The sequence below is a fragment of the Mustela lutreola genome, chromosome 2 (assembly GCF_030435805.1).
Source record: "Mustela lutreola isolate mMusLut2 chromosome 2, mMusLut2.pri, whole genome shotgun sequence".
Lineage (NCBI taxonomy): Eukaryota > Metazoa > Chordata > Mammalia > Carnivora > Mustelidae > Mustela > Mustela lutreola.
Window position 1 is genome coordinate 1,395,527 of NC_081291.1, and position 22,586 is coordinate 1,418,112.

Sequence of the window (22,586 nt, forward strand, 5' to 3'; positions counted from 1 at the left end):
CTCCTGCGGCTCCCGCTGCGCATCAGGCCCTGTCGACGCCGAGTGTGGTGGGTGTTCTCGGCGGTTTCAGATGGGCCGGCCGTATTGTGCTGTGGCGGTGACGGGGCACCTTCCAGAGGGAGACACAGCGCGGATTCCCCTCCTGGGAGCCTGGCTATGCTGTCTGTAGGAGGCAGCGTAGGCCAGAAGGCCGTCCCCTAGCAGGGCCCCGGCTCATGGCCTGGGACAGTGGCATATCCTGGTGACCTTAGGGGTGCTCACACCTCCTCGGAGAGCCGCTGGCCTCTGCCTCTTCACCCCTGTGGCCAGCACCTGTGTGGCCTGGGCCTCGGCGCTGGGTGGGCGGCGCCTCCGTCCCAGGGCCCGTGTCTGACTGTCCCTCCCTCCCTCTGAAGGAGTGGGCCAGGTCGTGCTACAGGTCGCCGCGGCCACCAACTGTAAGCATCACTACGGCGTGGAGAAAGCGGACATCCCAGCCAAGTACGCGGAGGTGAGTGCCTGCGGGTGCGGTGGAGGTGTGTGTGCTCGCCTCTTTCCTCCCCAGCCTTTGCCGTGACCCTCGGGGTGTAAGGCGGGAAGGAGAGCAGGAGGTGGGCGTTCCGAGGGGCTGCTGTGTCTCTGCCCGCACATCTGGCCCCAGTGCGTGTGCCGCCAGCAAGGGCCACAGCCTTGTCTACCCCAGGCTGGGCCCGTCTCCTCCAAATGCACCCTGGGTCAGCAGGCATCCCCTAGGTGCCTGTGTCCACCTGGGGTGGGGTCAGTGGGGTTTGCGGCATAGGTGCATGTCCAGAAACGCCTTTAGAGTGTGTGGCCTGCACATGTGGTGGACTCCACAGGTCCTGCGGTCTGTCCTCTCCTGCAGCCCCCAGAGTCACGCAGGCTGCTTCTCAGAGGGACTGGGCTCTGGGCCGGCGGAGGGGCGGTCCCAGCTGTCCTGGGGGAGGCAGGGAGGAGGGGCGGCGGGCAGCGGCTGACGGGCTGTCGCATCCTTCCCTTGCAGACCATGGACCGAGAGTTCAGGAAGTGGATGAAATGGTATGGAAAAAAGCATGCAGAATACACAGTGAGTGCCACCGCCCCGGGCCCCGCGGCTAACGGTCCAGTTCCGCTCCTGCGCCTCCTCCCCCCTGACCCGCCGCTCTGCCCTGCCTGTCCTCCCCCTCCCCCTGCCTGGGGGAGGGCCGCCCGGCCTCACGAGGGCCCTCCTCCTCGGCCCTCTCCGGTCCTTCTTGGGGGCTGCCACTGCTCCTGCCCCGGGCGTTCCAAGAACGGGCAGCAGGTGGCCCCTCTCCCGCAGCCCTCAGCCGCGTGAAGGCAGTTGTGGGCATCGTGTCCCCGGGCACCTGGCGGGTCTCAGGGAGCCCTGCATGGTGTCGTGCACGTGTGTGTCTCGGCCGTGGTGCGGGTCCGGGCGGCAGGGTGCGGACAAGAAGGCCTCTTCCCTGGTCCACTGGCTGGCCCCGTGGCGTCCTCTCCGCTGCCTTCCTGGCAGCACGTGACCCCGCTGGTGAGCCCGTCCTCCTGGCAAGGCTCGGGGCCGGGCCGCACGCCCCCAGCTCCCCGGGCCACTCCTGCACCTTGGCCTCCGTGGCTTGCCCCAGGCTTGTGAGCCCCACGTTTTTTGGCTGGCCAGGGTTCCAGAGCCCCGGCCTCTGTCTACCCCGTCCAGGGCTCCTGCATCACACCCCGAAACACGTGTGTGGGCCCGGGTTCATCCCTTCCTTGCTCCCTCTTCCACTGTGGACACACTGCAGCCACGTGGCCACTGCGGGGACACCGTGGACAGAGTGTGTCCCAACCAGACCTTTAACTCCGCCTCCTCCCATTCCGGGTCCAGTGCGCGCGCCCAGACCCCCGAGCCTGCGCTCGGCTCCGCGGCCGGCCTCGTCACTGTCCCTCTCGGCGTCTCTTGCGTGTGTTCACGTCTTGTCCTCTCCGTCCCCGGCCCAGAGCACGCCGTCCGCTGGCGTTGGCTGCTGTGCTGAGACCGGTGTCCTGGTCGTGTCACGGGACCACGGGCTGGGGCTCGGTTGGGGTGTGGGGAGAAGGGGGGGGGGAGGTTTCCCCTTCCTCAGGCCAGCCCAATGGCTTCTCCTCCTGTGGTCGTCCCCGCACTGTGGTGTTCCAGAGTCTTTGTCAGACCCGAGGTCTCCGCGCTTGCTCCTTGGTGTCTTCCGGTGGCTGTTTTAGGAGCAGGGCCGAGAGGCTGAGGTTGGCACCTGGGTCCTTTCCTTCTGCATGTGGAGCCCCGTGGTTTCAGCCGGAGCTTGCAGGCTCCGCCCTCGCACACCGCTGTCCGTCCGTGCCGTCCCGCTGCCGTGGCTCTGTCTGTCCGTCCGTGCCGTCCCGCTGCCGTGGCTCTGTCCGTCCGTGCCGTCCCACTGCCATGGCTCTGTCTGTCCGTCCGTGCCGTCCCGCTGCCGTGGCTCTGTCTGTCCGTCCGTGCCGTCCCGCTGCGTGGCTCTGTCTGTCCGTCCGTGCCGTCCCGCTGCCGTGGCTCTGTCTGTCCGTCCGTGCCGTCCCACTGCCGTGGCTCTGTAGCAAGTCTACTCAGGCGCCACCCACCTGTCTTCTGACCTGGCTCTCCTTCCATGCCGTGTCGCCGACTTGGGGGCTTTCCCGTCCCCAGATAAGCCAGGGCGGGGGGTGGCGGGCCAGAGTCTGTGCCGGCGTGTGGGGACAGCTCATGTCCAGATAGGGTCGCGTCTTTCTGCCTCCGACGCAGCCTGCTCTCCCTCACCGACGTCAGTCGCCAGGCTTTTGTAGTCTGCCTCCCGTAGATCTCACACACGTTTTGTTAGCGTTACCTAGAAGTCTGTCTGTCTGTCTTGGTGCGTGTATGAACAATACTGGCTTTAATTTCAAATCCGCATGTCAGTTGCTGGTTTGTAGGAAGGCAGTCGGCTTCTGCCGTGTGTTCACATACGACGACGCCCCTATCTTAGAGTGGTGTTGTAGTGGCTTATCAGTTCCACGTGTGCTTTTCTGAATTCGTTCAGATTTCCTGCGTAGACGATCCTGTCATTTGCGAACAGAGGTGGTGTCACGTCTCCTTCTCGGTCTGTGTGTGTTATTTCTCCTGTCTGTTGCACAAGCCGGTGTAACATTGGTATGGCCGGGACGCTAGCGAGGGACACCGTGGCCTGTTCCCGAGCTTCCTGGAAAGCAGTGACTTTCCCATCACGGAGGGGATGTGAGTCGGCAGGTGTTTCGTGGGCGTTCCGGACCGAGCAGACACGTTTCGCTCCGTTCTGGCTGGGCTGGGGATCCTCACCGTGCATGGCGCTGGCGTCTGTTAAATGCCTTTCCCGAGTGTGTTGGCACATCCCTGCCAGTGTGGCAAGCGCAGGGGTCCTCCGTGGCTGGGGGTCCTGCCCGGTCGTGGCGTGGGTGGTTTTCACACGGTGCGGGATTTCCGCTCCACACCTGCGTTGTGGGGAGCGCTTGCATCGGCGTCCCCCAGGGCTCCCGGCCGGGAGCTCTCCTCCCCTGTGACGTCCTCGGGTGCGGGGTGCTGGCCCCGTGGGGGTGGAGGTGCGCCCTCTGCTTCTGTTCTGTGTTTCCGGGGCCAGGACATGCGCAGGCATGGTGGGGCCTGCTTCGCTTCCCTGCGTCCTGGTGCAGTTTCTTCTGGAGCTCTCTGCCCCGCACCTGCGGCTCCTGGGGTCAGCCATTTGGGCTGAGCCTGCAGAAGTCCAGTGGGTTTCCATTTCTAGGAGCTTCTTCCCACGTCTCCTCTGCAGACTGCAGCCCTGGGCAGACCTTCTGAGACGTGGGATTTTGCATCTTCAAGGGCTTTTCATTCCTGGTGAGGGCGCCGCACCCTGAGGAGCGGCCCCCAGTGCAGTCAGTGCGGCCCACTTGCAGCCTCGGGCAGCTCCTGGGGGCGGGGGCCAGGGCGGGGGCCAGGCTGGGCCGCTGCCTGCTGCCCACTGCCTGCCTGCTTCCCTCTCTTGGCTCGGTGTAGGGTCAGTGGTTGGCACGCGGGCGGACAGGAGGGGCCCCCCTCATTCCTTGGGTCTGGCGTGAGGCAGAGCGCTCGCTGGCCCCGCCGCGGCCCCTGCGGGGTGGCTGCAAAAGGAATTCAGCTCAGAGGACACTCAGGCACGACCTTGGCCGTGGATGTGTGGAGGAAGCTGGCCGAGCCTCTGCCGTGTGTTCTCTTTCCAGAGGGCGTCCTGCAGCGCCGGCCCCGCGGCTGTGGGAGCCTGTGGTGACGGGGAGCGCCCACGTTTGGCGGACACTCATGTCCCGGGTCTGTGAGGCCTTCCCAGCCGCATTCTGTGGCTTTGACCAGGCGTCTCGTTGGCGGACAGACAGTCCTGCTCCGTTGATCAAGAACCTAAGAGGAGGCAGCCAACAGGGGTCTAAAAATAGCTCCGTGGCTTCTCCAAGCCCCACAGCCTGCTTCTTCGGCCAAGGCTCCCCGTGTGGCACCGCCTCCTCTGTGTCCTCCCGCCTCCGCAGAGGTCCCCCCGAGGCTCCACCTACCAGCCTCGGCCCCGCCTCCCTGTCCTGCAGTCCCGCAGTGCCCGGCGCCAGGCCCTCCCTGCCACCACGTGCCTCCTCCCGTCAGAGCCCCCGTGCCCTCCTTCCCTTGGCTTCTGCCTGCGGGGTGAAGGGTGCCCCCTCCACCTGGGAGACGCTCTGTCCGGCTCCCTGCCCAGGCGGACGTCCAGGCCCCCAGAGGCCCCTTAACACAGTAGCCGGGCTGTTCACAATGAGCCCCATACGCTGTGGGCACCTGGCAATGGGCTTGGCCCTCAGCGGGTTGCAGGCATCGAGGGTGTGTCACCTGGGGTCGCTGTGGCCTCGTGGAGGTGCCACGGCAGGGAGGGTGTCCGCAGACCGGCCTGTGCAGAGGTGCTTCCTGCACTCGGGCCTCTCTCTCCAGGACGTGCGCGGGGCCTCCCCCTGGGCACCTGCCACCCTTCCAGCGTTGTTGATGTCACCATGGTGCACGTGTGGCCCTTGGGGTGACTGGGCCACGTCCGCTGGGGCCCCCTGCATCTCAGACGTGCTGGCCCACCTCCCCTTTGGTCTTGGGCTGGGTTGGGTCACCGGCAGGCTGGTGCTGCCAGGAGACGGGGCCTGGTGGTTCGGCCGAGCCATGCTGCATCTGTGGACTTGGGGCTACTCCTGGGTGGGTGCGCTGAATGCCGGGGCCTGCCCGTTGCCCCCCGACTCTGGCTGGGGCAGACCTCGGTCTCTTCATGCTCAGGCGCTGTGCTCTTTTCCCACGACAAGAGCATGTATGCTTGGTGCGGGGATGTGCACGGCCTCCAGGAGCATGTCTGGGGCGAGCTGTGGGGCTGAGGGGCCCAGGCACCTGCCTGCCGGCCCAGGGTCTCTGCCAGGGGTGGTCATGGGCTCCGACACCCTCTGCGCCAGTGCGTGCCCAGGACCTTCTCCGTGTCTTCCCATTCCGTCACACGTGGAGGTCTGCCTGACCCTGGAGCCATTCACGGGGTCCCAGGGCAGGGGCACAGGAAGGCCACACACCTTCCCAACGGCACAGCCACTGCAGCCGGCGCCCTTCTTCTGAGGCTCACAGCCTGCCTGTGCCCAGAGCAGAGCCACGGTAGGGCCGGGCGAGCAGAGCCCGAGCCAGCGGCCGTTCTCTGGCCTCAACCCAGCAGTGCTGCTCCGGCCTGAGCTGCGTGGCCTGGATAGGGAGCCGCCAAGGAGAGGGAGGCCGCCTGGAGAAGTGCCTGAAGGCATCTGTGTCTGTCCTAGGCCCAGGTGCGGGGATGTACCGGGAGGACGTTAGGGCCCAGCAGGCGGTTGTCCCCAAGGCCATGGTTTGGACAGAGGACAGAGGACAGAAAGCAAAATGAGCTCATGGTGGTGGTGGGGGGGGACACCAGGCAGGAGCTTCCAGAGCCCTCTCCCGGGGTGTCCCACAGGACACGCTTAGTTCCCCCCAAACGAGACAGCGCCGTGCGTGTGTGCTGTGGTCTCCAGGGGCTGGCAGAGACCCAGCTCCGGGTTCTCCACGGGGTCGGTCTCGCGGGCTCATCTGCCGACTCGGGGCGGGGAGCAGGTGCTCAGCCCGAGCCTCGCGTCCGCACAGACAGTTCAGGGACCAGAGACCCCAGCAGTGAGGCTGGCCGGAGCCCGCAGTCCGGTTCCAGATGCCGTGGAGGGCCAGACTCGCAAGCGGCCGGTGGGGAGGGCGGGCTCTGACCGTCAGTGCGAGCTCTCTCTCACGTGCGCTGCAGACTCGAGTCATTCCCGGGGCCTGGCAGGACTGTTCTCAGGAGTGTGGCAGATTTAGGAAGTTCCACAGGAGGGGAGAGGATTCAGAGTTGGGACAGCTGGGGTGTGGGCAGCCCCCCACAATGCCCGAGCACGCTTGGGTGGACTGCCCTCTGCCCTGGATCAGCGGCGCTCACCGGAGACTGGGCCGTCTCTGCTCAGCGTCTTCTGTCTGTTTCTGAGCGACAGCAGGCCCAGTGCCTTGCTGGACTCCTGCTGTCTTCATGAGGGAAGTGGGGGTTCCGGGTCACCTTGCGGCACTCATCAGGGTGCAGGTGAGGCCAGTCACTGGCCCCACCCTCCCCTGGCCCCCACGATCCCTCGTTCCCGTCCATGGAGAAGCCTGGTCTGGACGTGTCACACGTGTGAACTCACACCCCACGTGGCCTTCTGTGTTTGGTTTCCTCCCCGCGCGTTATGGGCTTGGGGTCTGTCTCTGGGGCTGCGCGTGGGCTTCTAGCTCCTGTCTGTGGCCGGGGGTCGCTCCTGCGCATGGGGATGCGCTGATGGGTGTCTCTGTCGTCTGCTCTTCGGAATCTGGCCGCCGAGACCGGGCAGGTGCAGGCTTTGCAGGGACACACGGTCTCGCTTCTCGGCGTATGCGGAGGTGGAGTGCGGTCGTGTTTTGAAGAATGATAACATCAGGCATGTAGGTTTGCTGAATGCCCCAGTTTGGGGCACCTCGGTCCGCAGGCTCTTGGAGGCCCCGTGTTAGTGTGCTGGGCCACGCCACACAGAGAGCTCTGCCCTGGTGTCGCTCGGTGCGTAGGTGCCTCCTGAGGGCACGACCACTGTTCCCTTTGGTAGCCCCGGCCGGCCAGCCCACTCCTGTCCAGAACTGCCGGCAGGCTGGGAACCCCATGTGGCTGCGTCCCCAGCTGGCTCTGGGTGGCTCCATGGTGCGTCCTCTGCTGGGGCTGGAGCTTCCCTGAGCCGCCGCCGGCCTGATCCCAGATCCTCCCCTCATCAGTGACTGCGCTCCTGTCTCCTGTCTCCGGTTCTCTGCGCGGGTGGGCGGGGCGCGAAGCCGGCCGAGGCCCCGGTCGACGGAGGCCCCGGGTCAGCCTCTGCCGGTTCTCTGCGCGGGCGGGCGGGCGGGGCGCGAAGCTGGCCGAGGCCCCGGTCGACGGAGGCCCCGGGTCAGCCTCTGCCGGTTCTCTGCGCGGGCGGGCGGGGCGCGAAGCCGGCCGAGGCCCCGGTCGACGGAGGCCCCGGGTCAGCCTCTGCCGGTTCTCTGCCTTTCAGCTGGAGAGAGGCGACTTCCTCTCAGAGGAGTGGAGAGAGCGGATCGCCAACACAAGGTAGGGCCCCGGGCGAGCGCCTCCGGGGAGGGTGCGTGGCTGCCGGGCTCCTTCTCTCCCTGCCCCTGCCTGCAGCGGAGCAGGTGGTCCGGGGGCTGGACCCAGGGCCCCAGGGTAGGGCCAGGTGTGGCTCAAGGCCTGCATGTGCCAGTCCCCGGGCTGCCCGTCAGGAAGGGCCCTTCCCTACCGTCTCGGCCCTGTGCTCAGCGCGCGGACTCTTGCTGTGTCCACACCTCCCCGAGGTGGGCGCGGGGCTGGGCTTCTCTGCACCCGCTGCGGAACGGCGTCCTGTCCCCCACGGCTGGGCTGCTGTGGTTTTGCCCGTACACTCCCCCCTAGCCCTGCCCCGGGCCTCGGGCTGGGGCGCGGAAGTCAGCTGGAGCCTGCTGGGAGCCCGGGACCCGAGGGGCATTGCGCACCCAGAGCTGTCTTCCTGGGGACGAGGCAGCCTTGTTGATGGTGGCCCACTGTGTTGGGAGACCCTGCCGTCTGGCCTCTCCGTGTCTTTCCTTCAGGCACATACTGCCTGTTGCCCCAGAGTCCCCACCGTATGAGTCCTGGGGGCTGGTAGAAGCTGGGTGCTGCTCTTTCCAGGAGGCCTCCCTTTGTGGCTGCCCCATGAGAAGTTCTCATCCGAGGGGTCTGCTCTGCTCTCCCCTCCTGGCCGGGTCTTCCCCCTCTTCCTGAGAGACTCATGCTGACTTCGTGGGCATCCCCGTCCATGGGGGTCTGGGGGCTCTCTAGTGCTGGGCGCAGGCTGGCGGCGTCTGGGCTGAGGTGTCCCCTGTTGTGGTCACGGGGAGGGCGCTGTCCCCCGGGCCTTGTCGGCCCCTCGTACTGCAGGCAGACTGGGAAAGGCGTCGGTGATGGGCGAGTGGCCTCTTGATGTCCCCCAGGTGCTCTGTGTCCCGGCAGGGGTACCCCTCCCCCTCCCAGCCCCTTTCTTGTTGGGGACACACGTCCCCGCTTCTGCCTTCTCGTGCAGGGCATGGGAGGGAGTGACTGCCTTCGGGGCACCCTTCTTCCCTCAGAGCGGTCGCCAGGGTCTTGGCTGGCTCACGTCCTGCCTTCCCAGGCCCATCCCCAGTTAGGGACTAGGACAGAGCAGGCGCGCGCCCCGTGAGAGCTTGTTCTCCCCGGCTGTCTTGTCAGGGCTCTGTCCCTGGGCTCCCCAGGACGCCTGGGCCCAGCCTGACGGCTCTCGCCCTTGTCTTTCCTGCGCGGGGCTCAGGGAGAGCGCACGGGGCTTGCTCCGTGTCTGTGCGGCTTCTTCCCTGCTGCTCTGCCCGCGGGCACCGGTGTCTGTTCTCGGGTCTTCCGCGGCTGTTCTGGTACCTGCTCTGCTTCCAGGCATCTCGATTTTAACCTGTCGAGACTCAAAACAAGCAGTGAGGGGACGGCTGGGATCAGCCCGGCGTGTCTTCTGTCCCTTCCAAGAGCGGAACTAAACGTCCGTCTGCCCCGGCTCAGATTCTATCTGGAGGCACTTCCGTGGGGGAGGAGAGCCGCCCGGCCCGGCTGCGTCGGGAGCTGCTTCACCTGCGGGGCTGGACGTGAGCCGGTGCTCGGCGGCTCGCGGCCATTCAGAGAGGGCCTGGAGCGGGCACAAGCTGGGCCCAGGCGGCGGGCAGGGGTGCGTCTCTGCACACGCAGTGTGAGGTGGCAGCGTCCCCGGCCACCCCGGCTGGCGTGTTCGGACCAGGGCCCGGTGGTCCGGCGCCAGAGCACGCGGGCAGGCGGAGGAGGACTCTGGCTCTGGTCCCACCGGTCCTCGGGCGCCTCCTGCCAAATGCCTCTGGACGCTGTCGGTGTGCCCGCCTGCCCGGGTGTCCTCACGTCTCCGTCCCCAGGTGACGCGTGTGCAGTCCGCATTCCCACCCCGGGGGCGGGCGGGGACCGCCCCCCACCGGCCAGCCTGCTCATCCTCTGCGCCCTGCGGGCCGCGGGTCCCGTCCTGGGCTGGGGGAGCCGGCGGTGGAGGCGGTAGGCGGCGCGCCGGAGCCTCGGCCTCACTCAACTGGAACATTGTTTTGCAGTGTTATATTTGTGAATAACTTTGCCTTTGGTCCTGAGGTGGATCACCAGCTGAAGGAGCGGTTTGCCAACATGAAGGAAGGTAATGCACTCTCCCCACAACCCTGCCCTGTCGTGGTCCCTGTGTGCTCGCGGCGCCCAAGGTCCGCGCGGTCCATCTGTGGAGCTGGCTGTGACCGCGGGCACGGCCGGGTCCGTGCTGGCCGCCCTCACTTGCGGGCTCCGCAGCCGGTGCCTCTGGCCCCGGCAGACATGGTGGGGCCGACCGGGCCTCCCCCGGGTGGATGGGGCCCGTGGGCCCGGGGGCCTTGGGGTGGGGGCCCGGCTTGCCAGCGGCTGCATACCGTGCGGCCGCGCTCACATGTCCTGGAGGCAACAAGTGACTTCTCGGTGCGAGCTCATGCTACAGGGTTACTCGCTGAGGGTCTGACGTTCGGGCTCGACCTGTGACCCCGACCCGGGGACAGTGAGGCCACGGGACTCGTCCCGACAGGCCTCTTCAGCTCTCTGGGCTGTCCCTGAGTTTGGGCCCCGGTTGCCCTCGTCCTCCTTCCCGTCCCCGGTGGGGAGGGGGAGGGGCCCCTTGCCGCGCGTGTCTCGGACTCCACGGCCTGGGCTCTTGCTCCAGTTGGTTGGCGTGTAGGTGGGGTTGCGCTTTCTTTTTTTAAAGAATTTCAGGACTTTTTATTTGACAGAGAGAGATAGTGAGAGAGAGCACACAAGCAGGGCAGAGGGAGAGGGAGAAGCAGGCTTCCCGCTGAGCAGGGAGCCCAATGCGGGGCTCGATCCCAAGACCCCAAGATCATGGCCTGAGCCGAAGGCAGACGCCCAACCACTGAGCCCCCAGGCACCGCAGGGTTGCGTTTTCTTTGTGCTCGTGGAGGCTTCCAGATTTGGAATTGTGTGGGTGCACGAGTGGGGTGAGGCCCTCTACTCTATCTGGCCCGAACCTTCTAGGGGAAACTTTTCTGAATCTTGGCAAGCAGAGACCGGAGGCCATTGTGCTTGGGGGCAGCCTCCCGGCTGGACTCCTTCCAGGGGAGCCCTCTGCTCCCTGGCTCCTCCCACGGCCCGAGGTGCACCTGAGGGCGGTGGACCGACAAGCCCTCTGCGCCAGGGGTACGTGGGCCCTGCGCCCGCAGCTGCCCTGCCGACGCTGGCCACGGGAGGAGCTCCCTCCAGCTCTGTCTTAGGCAGCGCAGGTCAGGTGTCACCTTTCCCTGTGCTGTGCCGGGAGCCTCTGTGTACTTGGAATGTCAGGCAGAGAAGACCATCCAGTCTAGAAGCTTCTGAGGAGGTGGGCGGGAGACAGCGTCACGTGAGCACCGATTGAGGCCTGGTCAGTGCAGGGGACTGTTCATGTGCTCTGTGTCTGAGCGCAGCAGAGCGAGCCCGGTGGGCTCCTGGAGGAAGGAGAAACACCAGCAGCTTCCTCCGGGTGTGGGCCACCCTGGGCGCTGTCTGGGGCACACGGGCTGGGCCCCAGTGGGGCCTCCTGTCGCTCTCCCGTGGATGAGGGCCTTGTCACCCGCTTGTCAGCTGTGCCTCTGGCATGTGTCCTCGCTGAGCTGAGAGTCAAGGTTCTGGCTGTTTTTTCATTTTCTCCCCAAGCGGAGACAGTCTTGGAACAGTGTGGGGCCTCTGTCTAGCTGAGCTTGGGGACACACTGAATCTGAAGTCCTTGGTCGTGGCCCACTGTGTTTCAGGATCAAGAGTAGCCCACTGCTTTTGGGCCGAGTTCTCCAGCCAACGGCCCAGAGCCCACAGGCTCTCCTCCTCACACGTGCCCGGGTTTAGGGCGGCCAGGCCCTGGGTCGTAGCAGGGGGTGCTACTGTCCTCATTAGAGCTCTGGCCTCAGGTGCCCATCCTTCTCAAGGCCCTCCTGGCATGAACACGACTGGCTTCCTCGGCCCCCAGTGTGGCTGCCCTGTCGGAGGAGTGGGCTGCGGGCTGTGGCCTCAGTGTGGGTGTCGCCCGCCTGGGCCCTGTGGTCAGCAGTACCCTTCCTGGGTCTGGACGGGAAGCCTCAGGACGTGCCTCATCCTTGGCTGATCCCTGTAGCTTGTAACACAGTTGCTAAAGCCGCTGCTGGTTTTCCAGGTTCCGAGGTGGCCTGAATGTGACCTGGGCGCTCCCAACTCAGGAGCCCGCGCGTGCTGCCTTCCCTGCTCCTCCCAGCTGCTTCGGGCTCTAGTTCTGAGGAGGGCCAAGCACCCTCCACATTCCCGTTCCTGCGGGAGAGGGATGAGATGGGTCCCCACACGTCCCATTACGAGACGTTTCGAGGAAGTGGAGGGCCACCCCGCACCTGCGCAGGCCGCCGCCCGCCGCCCTCAGCCCTGCCAGCTGCATGGCCTGTGTGCAGGGACTGTGTGCACGAGCCTGGGTGCTCCCCGTCATTTTTTAGGGGCCGTGCGCCTCCCCCAGGAGAGAGCGCCCCTCCACCTGTCACTGTCCTGCTGTCTGCCCAGGAGCCTCCCTTTTGGCAGTTTCCTCCTGGGCAAGGGGCCAGGTGGGCTTTTGTGGGAGCCGGGCTCCTCTGCGTTTGTTGACGGCCCCCGCCGGACGTCCGGGCTCGTTGTCTCATGGGGTGTCGCGGCTCTCGTTCCTTCCTTGTGGTGTCCTATGGGTGAGCTTGGGGGACCTGATGGGGCCCAGACAGCCCGCGGAGCCCTGCGGTCCCCAGGCACCTGACCCGTAATCCTGGAGCGGCACGCCCTTGGGCCCCTCCCAGCTCCCTTGCCGAGTGGGCCGCGCAGGGTGCTGTGTTCCTCACGGGAGCCCCCGGGGGGCCCGGGATGCAGTTCAGAGGCCCTCCGGGTTCCAGGCACCCCGCGGGGCTGTTCAGCCTCTGTCTGCTGAGACCTTTGATAGGACCCTGTGGTCTCTGACCCTGGCTGCCCCGACCTGGCGCCTGGCCCAGTGCTGGGTTTGTCATGGCCTGCTCCCACCGGGCTTGGTTCTCAGGACGTGTGCTGGGTGGCTGGTGCGCCTGGTGCGGGACGTGTGCTGGGTGGCTGGTGCGCCTGGTGCGGGACGTGCTGCGGTGGGCAACCATGTGCCCGCGTGGAAATGAGCTCGGACGCACTCTTCCAACTTCAGTGTGACATAGTGTTTGCTTTGACTTTTCCATTTGGCTCTTTCTCCCTCACACCCAGAAGCTTCTGAGAGCGTGCGTGTGCCTGTGGGTTCCTCTGCGTGTCTCTCTCTCCCTCGAACTCAGCACCCCCTCGCCGGGCGGCCCGGTGGTGGGAGTTCAGGGTTTGCCTTGGCCACTCAGCCTCGGCTGTGACTGAACTCGTCCGCGCAGGTACGGAGCCTGCGGAGGGGCGCGTGTCCTCGCAGCTGGTGTCCGCCTGTGGCCAGCCGGAGCCCTGGCCGGGAGCTGTGCCCAGAGCATCCTCGTCCACACGATCCGCTCGTGGGACAGACTTCCACGGGGAAGGCGTCCCCTGCCTTTGCTTCGACTTGTCGAGCGCGGACAGGACTCGGTGGTGCCGCTGTCCCTGCCCTTGCTGCGGCTGTGCCCTGCTCTGCCGCCCTGCGCCCCGCGGCCACCCCACGAGCCGTGGTGACTAGTCTTGTGTTGCAGGTGGCAGAATCGTGTCCTCGAAGCCCTTCGCACCTCTGAACTTTAGAATAAACAGCAGGAACTTGAGCGGTAAGAAGCTCACGTTGCTGAGTCAATATACGTGACTTTAAGCATCTGTGTTGGTGTGGGGTCCGTACCTGGTGCTCCTCACTTTGGGCCAGTCGTTCGGTGTGGGCGTCCAGTCCTGCGGGGACGGGGGGTCAGCAGCTGCCCCGGCCACACCCCCTTGGTGCCACGAGCCCCCCGGTCCTGAGGGCCGCAGGCATTCCCCGACACGGCCCTGTGTCCCTGGCGGGGAGAGTGGCTCTGCGTGGAACTCAGAGGGACAGGTGTGCAAAGCCCTTTGAGTTCCTGTTGTGACTGGCCTGAGCAGGCAGTGGCTGCCCTGTCCCTGCTCAGGAGGGACTGGTAGCAGAAAGCTCCTGGGTCGGGCTGCACGGGCCTCGGGGTCTTGGGCCTCCTGGGGGGCTGGTGGGAGCTCCTGGCTCCACATTGTTCGGAGTCATCTGCAAGTGCCCTCCGACGGCACCGCCCACGCTTGGCGCTCTTTTCCTGGGACAAGCCCCTGGCGTGGCCCTGCAGCCTCCCTCACTCAGCCGCGTGCTGGCAGCCAGCTGCCCCCTATGGGCGCTTGGGACAGGCTCTGCCCCTTCCTGCCTCACCGGGGTCACTCCGGACCAGAGGGAGATGCACCGAGGGCCCACCCGCTCACCCCAGGCGCAGGAGGGGCCCTAACCCTCGCCCCTTGTACGCAGACATCGGCACCATCATGCGGGTCGTAGAGCTCTCGCCCCTGAAGGGCTCAGTGTCCTGGACGGGGAAGCCGGTCTCCTACTATCTGCACACCATCGACCGCACCATAGTGAGTGCCCCGCGGGGCTGGGGTCGGGGGCCTGGCCAGCCGGCCCTCAGTACGGGTGGAAGTGGGTCGGGAGGCTGGAGACCCTGGTCTGTCTCACCTTTGTCCTCAGCCCTCGTGGGGGCCAGACCTTGTCCACGAGGACTCATGGAACAGCGGCTCTGCCTTGGAGTCCGAGGCCCCCGGTGCCCTGCCAGGCCTGCCGTGTGGCTGCCCCTGTGGGACGGCGGTGCGGGGCTTGCATGGCCCACACGGGGGGAGCCCTGAGCCCAGCGGGTGCCCTACTAGCCGCCCACCCGGGAGGTGCCCCGCCGCGCTCTGCCAGGTGCGGGGTCTGCCCAGGCTGTCGCGCTCACTCCGGGGCTTGGGACTGGCTTCTCATGAGACTTTGCCTTGTGTTTTCAGCTTGAAAACTATTTTTCTAGTCTGAAAAATCCAAAACTCAGGGTAAGTGTATGTTTTCTGTTCCCCTTCCTGTTGTGGGGGTGTGCTGGCTGGGAGGGGCCGTCAGGGCGGGGGCGGGTCTCGGTGCCGGGACCAGGGGCCGCGCACACAACTGCCTCGTCTTCAGCAGCCCCGTGGCCCGCAGCTCTTGCACACGTTTCTGGGGAATGGGTCGAATGAGTCTCTGAAATGGGGTTTGGCGGCATGGTGGGCTGTGCCCAAGTGCAGGGCGGAGAGCAGCCCTCGAGCTGTCCCGATCTGAGGCCCGAGCCACAGAGGGGCTGGACCATTCCGAGCTGCTGTCCGAGGGGAGCCGGGATCCTTGTGCCCACGTCCCTCCCGTGCCCTTGTGGCCGCTGTTCATCTGCCTCCAGAGTCGGTGCTGTCTGCGCACGAGTTTTTCTATTTGGGGACTCGGATAAGTATCCAAACAGGAGAGCCCCCGGCCTCGGAGGGGGCCACAGCTGGAAGGCCACCTGCTTTCTGACGGAGCCCTGGGGGGGCGTGTGCCGTCAGGCTCCTCCGTCCTTGCGTGTGCGGAGGCGGGCAGAGCTCAGGCCGGTGGCCGCCTCGAGCCAGCCCCGCTGCAGACGCAGCCACACTTGCCTTCCAGGAGGAGCAAGAGGCAGCTCGGCGGCGGCAACAGCGGGAAAGCAAGAGCGCCACGACCACTCCCACCAAGGGGCCCGAGAGCAAGGCTGCCGCGTCTGCGGACGCCCCGACGGTGAGCGTGCGCCCTGTGCCCCACGGAGGGAGGGCTCACGTGGCCTGATGGGCCCGCCAGTGCTCCCCTGACGGCCCTGCCCCCATCTGCCAGGATTCGGGGGCCGAGGAAGAAAAAGCTGGGGCAACCACCATCAAAAAGCCGTCCCCCTCCAAAGCCCGGAAAAAGAAGCTGAACAAGAAGGGGCGGAAGATGGCTGGCCGGAAGCGCGGGCGCCCCAAGAAGATGAGCACTGCGAACCCCGAGCGTAAGCCCAAGAAGAGCCAAACCGCACTGGACCTCCTGCACGCCCAGGCCGCGCCGCAGACGGCAGCGCCCTCGCCGCAGGGTGAGCCGGCTGTGGGCGGATCCCTGGGGCATGCTGTCGGCCAGTCCCGGCGCCCCCTTTTCTCTCTGCCTTGGTGCGGCGAGTGGGGTCCCCCTCCTGTCTGCTGAGGCGGTGAGAGGGGCAGAGGCCTCCATGACGGCGTCGTGTGCCGTGTGGCTGCTGCCTGCTTTCCAGACCCTGCTAGGGTCACGCCATCCTCACGGCCATGTGCCCTGGGGTAGGCTCCCTGAGAGCGCACCCCGGTGGGGCCTCCCCATTATCCTAGCCCCGGGCTCTGGGCTCCCCTGGCCTCCCGTCCTGGGCTCTGATGACAGACCGCACACAGGGGACATGGCTCACAGGGACCTCTTGGATCCCGCGGGGCTTTGGTTCCACTTCTCAAAGCGCTGCGATGCAGTGTCTGCTCCCCCGTTCAGTCTCGGTGTGGGCAAGCTGGCTGGTTCCCGGAAGCAGACCTGTGGAAGTCCCCAGGCGCACCGGCCTGCCGCTGACACGTGGCCTCTCTGTGTCCTACAGACGCGTACAAGTCACCTCAGAGCCCGTTTTACCAGCTACCTCCCAGCGTGCAGCGGCACCCCCCCGACCAGCTGCTGCTGGCTCCCACCCCGCCCGCACTGCAGAAGCTGCTAGGTGAGCTGCCCACGGACCCCTCGGGCCTGCGGGGGTCGGGGGAGGGCTGCCGGCCCCAGACCAGAGTCACACGGGCTCAGGGCTGGTGTGATCTCCCTAGCACGTGGGACGCCCCCAGAGAACCACCCAGCCCCACCCCGTGTCGGCCACGTTGGGTGGAGAGGGCTGTGTCGGGGGAGCTTGGTGCCCAGTGTCGCTGAGCCGAGGCGCAGACTCACGCTGCTGGGAGAGATCAAGCAGCTGCTTATCTCTGAAAAGCGGGTGAAGGAAACCCTTTTTCACCTTTTGGGAGCTGCCGGTTTTCTCAGTTCAACATCAGTAACCTGCGTTTCCCTAAGCAAACGGGCACCCACGTGGTGTCGGAGGGCAAAAGACATGGGGCAGCACAGGCAGGAGCTGTGAGGGGCGCCCAGGTGGGGACCGAAGGCCCCGGCGTGATGGTGGGCGGTGAGCCACTGGGGGTGGCAGCTGCCACGATGGCTTTCTGAAGGGCGGCCCTCCTCCTCCCTGCCGGACTCGGGGGCCCGTGTGTGGGCTAAGCTGCATACTTGACCCTTGTAGAGTCCTTCAAGATTCAGTACTTGCAGTTCTTGGCCTACACCAAGACCGCCCAGTATAAGGCCAGCCTGCAGCAGCTGCTGGACCAGGAGAAGGTGAGCCCTGCCCTGTGCCCCTCACCTGCTGGCCCCAGAAGGCGCCTGGGCCCTAGGAGAAGCGGCGGTCCCTTCAAGGGCCCGCGCGCTGTCCTTGCTCGCTCCAGAGAGGCCGTGGGGGTCTCTGCTGAGGGTCATCAGCCTTCTGGGCTGGGGCACGTCTGGCCCGTTGTGGGAGGGCACGTGGCGGGGACAGGGCCTTGCCGTCACCTTGCTGCGTCCCCAGGAGAAGAACGCTCGGTTGCTGGGCGCCGCGCAGCAGCTATTTGGCCACTGCCAGGCCCAGAAGGAGGAGATCAAGAGGCTCTTCCAGCAGAAGCTGGACGAGGTGGGCTGCTGGGACTGTGCCCGCCGCTGGGCCCCCTGGGGCGGGATGCGGGTGCAGGGGCTCCCTCCCGGTGTGTGGGGTGTACGTAGTCGCAGCGCTGCTGGTGTGGGGTCGTGCCCTGGGGTCGTCCTTGTCCCTTCTCGGGGCCACCATAGGTCCTCTCTGCGACCGCCATCGGCCGCCAGCCCAGCCCGCCCCTTCCTGCCCCCCAGACGGCCCCCAGCCCCGTCCCCTGCCCTCAGCCTGCCGCTGCACACTCCGGCGGGAGAGCCCACCTCTGCTGTCGTGTGTCCGCAGCTGGGAGTGAAGGCGCTGACCTACAACGACCTGATCCAGGCGCAGAAGGAGATCTCGGCCCACAACCAGCAGCTGCGGGAGCAGACGGAGCAGCTGCAGAAGGACAACGGGGAGCTGAGGACGCAGAGCCTGCGGCTGGTGGGGGCGCGGCGGGGTCGGCGGGGGCGGGGCGCCGGGCGGACAGGGTCCAGGCATCCTTCTCCAGGACCCGTTTGCCATAACCCCCAGTCTGCACGGGCCGCTTCAGGACTCCCGCTGCCAGCCTGCCCGCATCCCCAGTGCCCTCCTTTCTTGGGCTCTCGGAGCCCCCTAGAGCCCGCAGGGCCCACGGCCCTTCCGAAGGCTCATACGCTTTCACTCGATGAAGCTCTCCAGGTGCTCAGACTTTAATATCCTCCTGGCACTCCTGCAGCCCCATGCTGGTCTCTTTGATGAGCCCTAGGGCCGGGGGCACATCTCCTGGGACCTCACTGCTCTGGAGACGAGAGCACGCTTGCTGGGCGTGCGGGAGCGTCACTTGTGACGGAGCCTTCCTGTCCCATCCTGTGGGCACCCGTGCCTTGCTCCCCCTGGGCGTGCTGACCGGGGAGGCCCAGTTTCTACTCTGGGCTGCCTCCCAGCCTGGCCTTCTTTTAGCAGGTTCCCTTGCCGGATACACAGGTGTTCAGAGACACCTGCCCAGACATCGGCTGGGTCTCCTTTCAGAGCCCAGGCTCTGCCCTCTGCCGGGCGGACAGGTGCCCCCGCAACAGCGGCGCGTGCTCTGCAGCAAGGGTCTGCCCGGCCGGGCCTCACAACCGTGACCTCCTCATCCCCACAGCTCAAGGCTCGGTGTGAGGAGCTGAAGCTGGACTGGTCCACGCTGTCCCTGGAGAACCTGCTGAAGGAGAAGCAGGCCCTGAGGACCCAGATCTCCGAGAAGCAGAGGCACTGTCTGGAGCTGCAGGTGGGGGCGAGCGCCGCAGAGGGCCCTGCACTCCCGGGGCAGTGCTGCTGGCCGCCTCCGCCGGGCTGTCCTGCTCCCGGGTCAGGCCGTCTGTCGTGGTATTGGGAAGCAGCCTGGACGTCCCGTTTCTGGCCCTCGAAGGGGAGCAGAGGGCTTGGCAGCCGAGCGGCCCTGCTTGCTCCAAGGCGTCTCAGGCTCCTCGGAAACCCAGCATCTCGCCAGTGCCCCTTAGTGAGTCACACATGCAGCCGCCATGAGGAGGCCGGTGTCTGCGCAGGAGATCCCGGGAGCTGGCCCCTCTGCCGAGAAGGGTGGCATGTGTATCAGGGTCCGGCGGGAAGCAAGGCAGGAGGGAAGGAGGAATGGGCGGTCTGTCTCCGGTCCCGGTTTCCCAGAGTTGGCTGGCTGGGCGTGTAGCCTTCCGATGACCACAGGACCATAGCACGGTGTGCGGCATGGGCGTCGGCAGCACCTGCAAGCTCCGTTTTTGCAAGGCTGTGGCCCCCGCTTGGGCTGGCGTCTCCCCAGCGTGGCTTCACCGTTCACGGGAGGCTCTCCTGGTCACCAGCCCTCGGGGTCTTCCAAGTGTTGTTTTGTTACAAAACGATGTCGCAATGAATTATTCGGCACAGAAGACTCCGGTTAAGGATGTTTCTTAAAGACCTGCTCCCCAAAGTGGGTCTGTGAGTGGTGTGAGGTCCCGGGGTCCGGGCCACCCGCCTTCTGAAGGGCCGTGACTCAGGGGAGCCTGGCACAGAGGAGGTTTGCTGACCCCCATTGGCCCAGACAGGCCTCTCTGCTGTGCTCTCGTGTGTGAGCGGCCATTAGGCTGCTGACCCCTCTGTGGAGTGATGGCACGTTCGTGAGGGCGAACCACAAAGCAGAGAAACCAGAGAGAAAATCCCCGGTGCCCCACGCTGGGGGAGGGAAGCCCAGAGCCACAGTTTCTCGTGGCCGGTTTATACGTAGGGTCCTTCAGCACAGACAGGGTCACAGCTCCCCGTTCTCGTCCCCCAAGCGCACATCCGTGGAACTCCCTGGACACCAGGTGTTCTGTCCGGTGGCCCCGGAGCTTCCCGCCCCGTGCTGGGCAGTTGGCCTCCGCATCACCCCCAAAGCCGGTCTGCATCCTCGCAGGCGCTCCGGGGCTGTGTCCGTCTGCGTTGGCTGGGTGGCCGGGTGTGGCACGTCCGGCCGGGCCTCAGGCCCTGGGCCGAGCGGCAGGCCTGAGCCTCTCCCCACCCGGCAGATCAGCATCGTGGAGCTGGAGAAGAGCCAGCGGCGGCAGGAGCTCCTGCAGCTGAAGTCGTGCGTGCCGCCCGACGACGGCCTGTCCGCACACCTGCGTGGGAAGGGCGCCCTGGGCCGGGAGCTGGAGGCTGAGCCTGGCCGTCTGCACCTCGACCTGGACGGCCCCAAGTTCTCACTGCCCCACTTGAGCAGCGCCAGCCCGGAGCTCTCCATGAACGGCCACGTGGCCGGCTACGAGGTGTGCGGTGCGCTGAGCCGGCCCTCGTCCAAGCAGAACACGCCCCAGTACCTGGCCTCCCCGCTGGACCAGGACGTCGTGCCCTGTACTCCCAGCCATGGTGGCCGGCCGCGGCTCGAGAAGATGGCGGGCCTGGCCTTGCCCGACTATACCCGGCTCTCCCCGGCCAAGCTGGTACTCAGGCGGCACCTGAGCCAGGACCATGCAGCCGGCGGCAAGCCTGCGGCCGGCGAGCTACACCCACGGTGAGTCCACTCTGGTGCCGGGGACCACCTTGGGGTCTGGTGAGCCGGCACTCGGCGGTCTGGAGGAGCCCCCGGGGTGTGCGCTGAGCCTGGCCACTGGCTCTAGATGCAGACCTGAGGTTGCGGGCACCCCCAGAGGAGGAACCAGGGCTGTGTCTCGTTCCAGAGCTGAGCACGCCAAGGAGAACGGCCTTCCATACCAGAGCCCTGGCATCGCCAACGGTATCAAGCTGAGCCCTCAGGACCCGCGACCGTCCTCCCCCGCCGCCTTACAGATGACAGGGGAGAGGGGCAGCGAGAAGGTGAGAGCGGGACCTGCGTCGTGGAGGGTGGGTGCTGGGTGTCGAGCTTGGCTGCTAGGAGAGGCCCTCTAGGTGAGGGCCAGGCGGGGGGCTTGGGATGAGCCTGGGACACGGTGCCATAGCCGAGCCCCCGTGGGGGGCTGTTGTCCGTAGAGGCGGGAGGGAGAGTCTGTGGGGAAGGAAGGGGGCGGGTCCCTGGGACTTTAGGAGGAGGAACCGTGTCTCGGGACAAGGGCTTTCCTCCTGTGCTGGGGTGGGGGGTGGGGATGTCCCTGTGGTCTTCGGGTGGCGCTGGTGGCCTGGCACTACTGGCCAGCAGGAGCGAGGCCGGGCTGGTGGTGTGTGTGCAGGGTGTGAAGGAGCGCGCCTACGCCAGCAGCGGGGAGGCCATCACCAGCCTGCCCGTCAGCATCCCGCTCAGCACCGTGCAGCCCAGCAAACTGCCCGTCAGCATCCCCCTGGCCAGCGTGGTGCTGCCCAGCCGCGCCGAGAAGGTGGTGAGTGCGTGCTGGCCGGGGGCGCTGTTGTCCCTGGGTGACTGGCCCGGGCCCTTGGGCTCCGCAGTGTGGTGTGTAGGCGAAGAGGGGGTCTCGGCGGGCTTTTTCCCTGTGAGACCTACTTTCTGTTGACTGGCCTGCTGATGAGTGTGGGGCGTACCGCGACCCCCGAGACAGAGCCCCAGAATGCGGGGTTGGTTACAGTAACGTTTTCCCATTTTCATCTCCCGATTTTTTTTGGGGGGGTGGTATGTCTGGGTGGAGATGGAATTGAACTCCGGATTCGGTGGAAGAATGAAGCCCCAGCCCCCTCGTCCTGTCTCACACGTGGGCCCCCCTGGGGCTCCGTCTTGTGTGACGCGGGCTGGGCTCTGTGAGTGCGGATGTGATTGGTGTTCCGTCCGCTCGGCTGACGTGCCCCTTCTAGTGGCCTTTAGTTCACCAAGTGGTGCAGCCGACACCTGTCCACAGATTGTGTCACACGCATGGACTCGCACCCCGCGTGGCCTTCTGTGTCTGCTTCCAACCCTGCGTGTCATGGGCTCGGGAGGCCGTCCCTGGGGCCGCACATGGGGGCGCCTGACTCCTGCTTGTGGCCGGGGACACTCCCCCACGTGCACAGACCATGTCGTGTTTATCTGCTCTCCTGCGGGCAGACGTGTTGTTCCCACCCGTGGCTGTTCCGAGTTGCGGTGATGTGAACGTTTGTGTACGGATGTTGCGTGGCTGCGTGTCTCCAGCCCGTCCACGAGGAGTGGAGTCACGGTTTGAGTCACAGCCGCTGTCCCTGCTCCCCTCGTCCCCAGCCTGACATTCGCTGTTGGCAGAACAGTCCTTTGGAACGGATATCTGCCCCTCCCCTTGTCAGAACCTTCTGACTGCTGCCCGCAGAGCTCAAACCCCGAGCAGGTGGCTTCCCCTTCTGTGCGCCGGCTCCCACATACCTGCCCTTCTCCCTGCCTCGCGCCCTTTGCACATCCTCTGGCTCATGTCGGGGACTCCCTCCCTGCCCTTCGTCTCCAGCGCTGGCTCATCTGACAGTGTGGACTTTTTCTCCACAGAGAAGCACCCCCAGCCCTGTGTCACAGACCCGAGAGTCCTCGTCCACACTTGAAAAGCAGATGGGCGCTAATGCCCACGGCGCTGGAAGCAAAAACCTCGCTCCAGCTTCTACAGGTCAGACAGCTTCTCCTGCACCTGGGTCCTGCCTCCAGCCCCGCCCCCAGGGCCCAGCCGGGCCCAGCCTCTGCTGCCGCTGCCGGAAGGAGGAGGAGCCGGGGCAGGCGGGTGGAGGGGAGCCCCCAGACCCAGCAGGCTGGGCTCCGAGCAGGCCCATCTCCTCCTGGCCACGGGGTCAGCCCCTGTGCCCTGGGGTGAGCGGCTCTAGGCTGGACTTTGGCTCACGTCAGGAGCCTCTGGCCTGAGGCATGCTGCCCTTTCCTCCTGGAGGTCACCCGGGGTTGGTCGCGAGCCCTACCTGGCTGGTGATGTCCTTGGGGAGCAGCCTGCTCTCCATCTGGGCTCTGAGTCCCCTTCAGAGACCCCTGATGGTTGCTGGCAGAGGCCTCTGCAGACTGCACACAGGGCCAGGTGGCACATGGCGCCTCTGTGGCAGCGGGGGTTCTGTCCCAGCCACTCGGCCCTAGGGGTGGTGGGCG

At 66.3% G+C, this 22,586-nt stretch overlaps 2 protein-coding genes across 10 annotated transcripts in view; both read left to right on the plus strand.

The window, feature by feature from the left end:
• DOT1L (DOT1 like histone lysine methyltransferase) overlaps positions 1–22,586 on the plus strand; it is a 57,968-nt gene that overhangs the window by 24,759 nt on the left and 10,623 nt on the right. For 6 of the 8 annotated variants that reach the window (XM_059159333.1, XM_059159331.1, XM_059159332.1 and 3 more), the window contains exons 6-23: positions 396–490; positions 1,001–1,063; positions 7,504–7,559; positions 9,596–9,675; positions 13,187–13,255; positions 13,942–14,048; positions 14,451–14,492; positions 15,103–15,213; positions 15,307–15,541; positions 16,058–16,171; positions 16,733–16,824; positions 17,051–17,152; positions 17,450–17,587; positions 18,270–18,395; positions 19,645–20,129; positions 20,296–20,431; positions 20,782–20,928; positions 21,990–22,104. In XM_059159333.1, the coding sequence (XP_059015316.1) occupies positions 396–490; positions 1,001–1,063; positions 7,504–7,559; positions 9,596–9,675; positions 13,187–13,255; positions 13,942–14,048; positions 14,451–14,492; positions 15,103–15,213; positions 15,307–15,541; positions 16,058–16,171; positions 16,733–16,824; positions 17,051–17,152; positions 17,450–17,587; positions 18,270–18,395; positions 19,645–20,129; positions 20,296–20,431; positions 20,782–20,928; positions 21,990–22,104 (2,313 nt within the window). Of the gene's footprint in view, positions 1–394; positions 491–1,000; positions 1,064–7,503; positions 7,560–9,595; positions 9,676–13,186; positions 13,256–13,941; positions 14,049–14,450; positions 14,493–15,102; positions 15,214–15,306; positions 15,542–16,057; positions 16,172–16,732; positions 16,825–17,050; positions 17,153–17,449; positions 17,588–18,269; positions 18,396–19,644; positions 20,130–20,295; positions 20,432–20,781; positions 20,929–21,989; positions 22,105–22,586 lie in introns of those variants that run through there. The other 2 variants (XM_059159339.1, XM_059159338.1) reach the window with 2 other exon arrangements.
• Positions 1,334–7,412, plus strand: LOC131823237 (uncharacterized). 2 transcript variants are annotated; one of them, XM_059159345.1, is made up of 3 exons: positions 1,334–2,505; positions 2,542–7,317; positions 7,366–7,412. In XM_059159345.1, the coding sequence occupies exon 2, from the start codon at positions 4,247–4,249 to the stop codon at positions 5,543–5,545; it is 1,299 nt and encodes a 432-aa protein (XP_059015328.1). In that variant the 5' UTR covers positions 1,334–2,505; positions 2,542–4,246; the 3' UTR covers positions 5,546–7,317; positions 7,366–7,412. The 2 variants fall into 2 exon arrangements, with proteins under 2 accessions (XP_059015328.1, XP_059015327.1); XM_059159344.1 differs by having other exon boundaries at positions 1,334–7,317.

What these genes read in the sequence shown, in the direction of transcription:
- LOC131823237 (XM_059159344.1), top strand. Translation starts at nt 4,247, where the DNA reads ATGTCCCGGGTCTGTGAGGCCTTCCCAGCCGCATTCTGTGGCTTTGAC.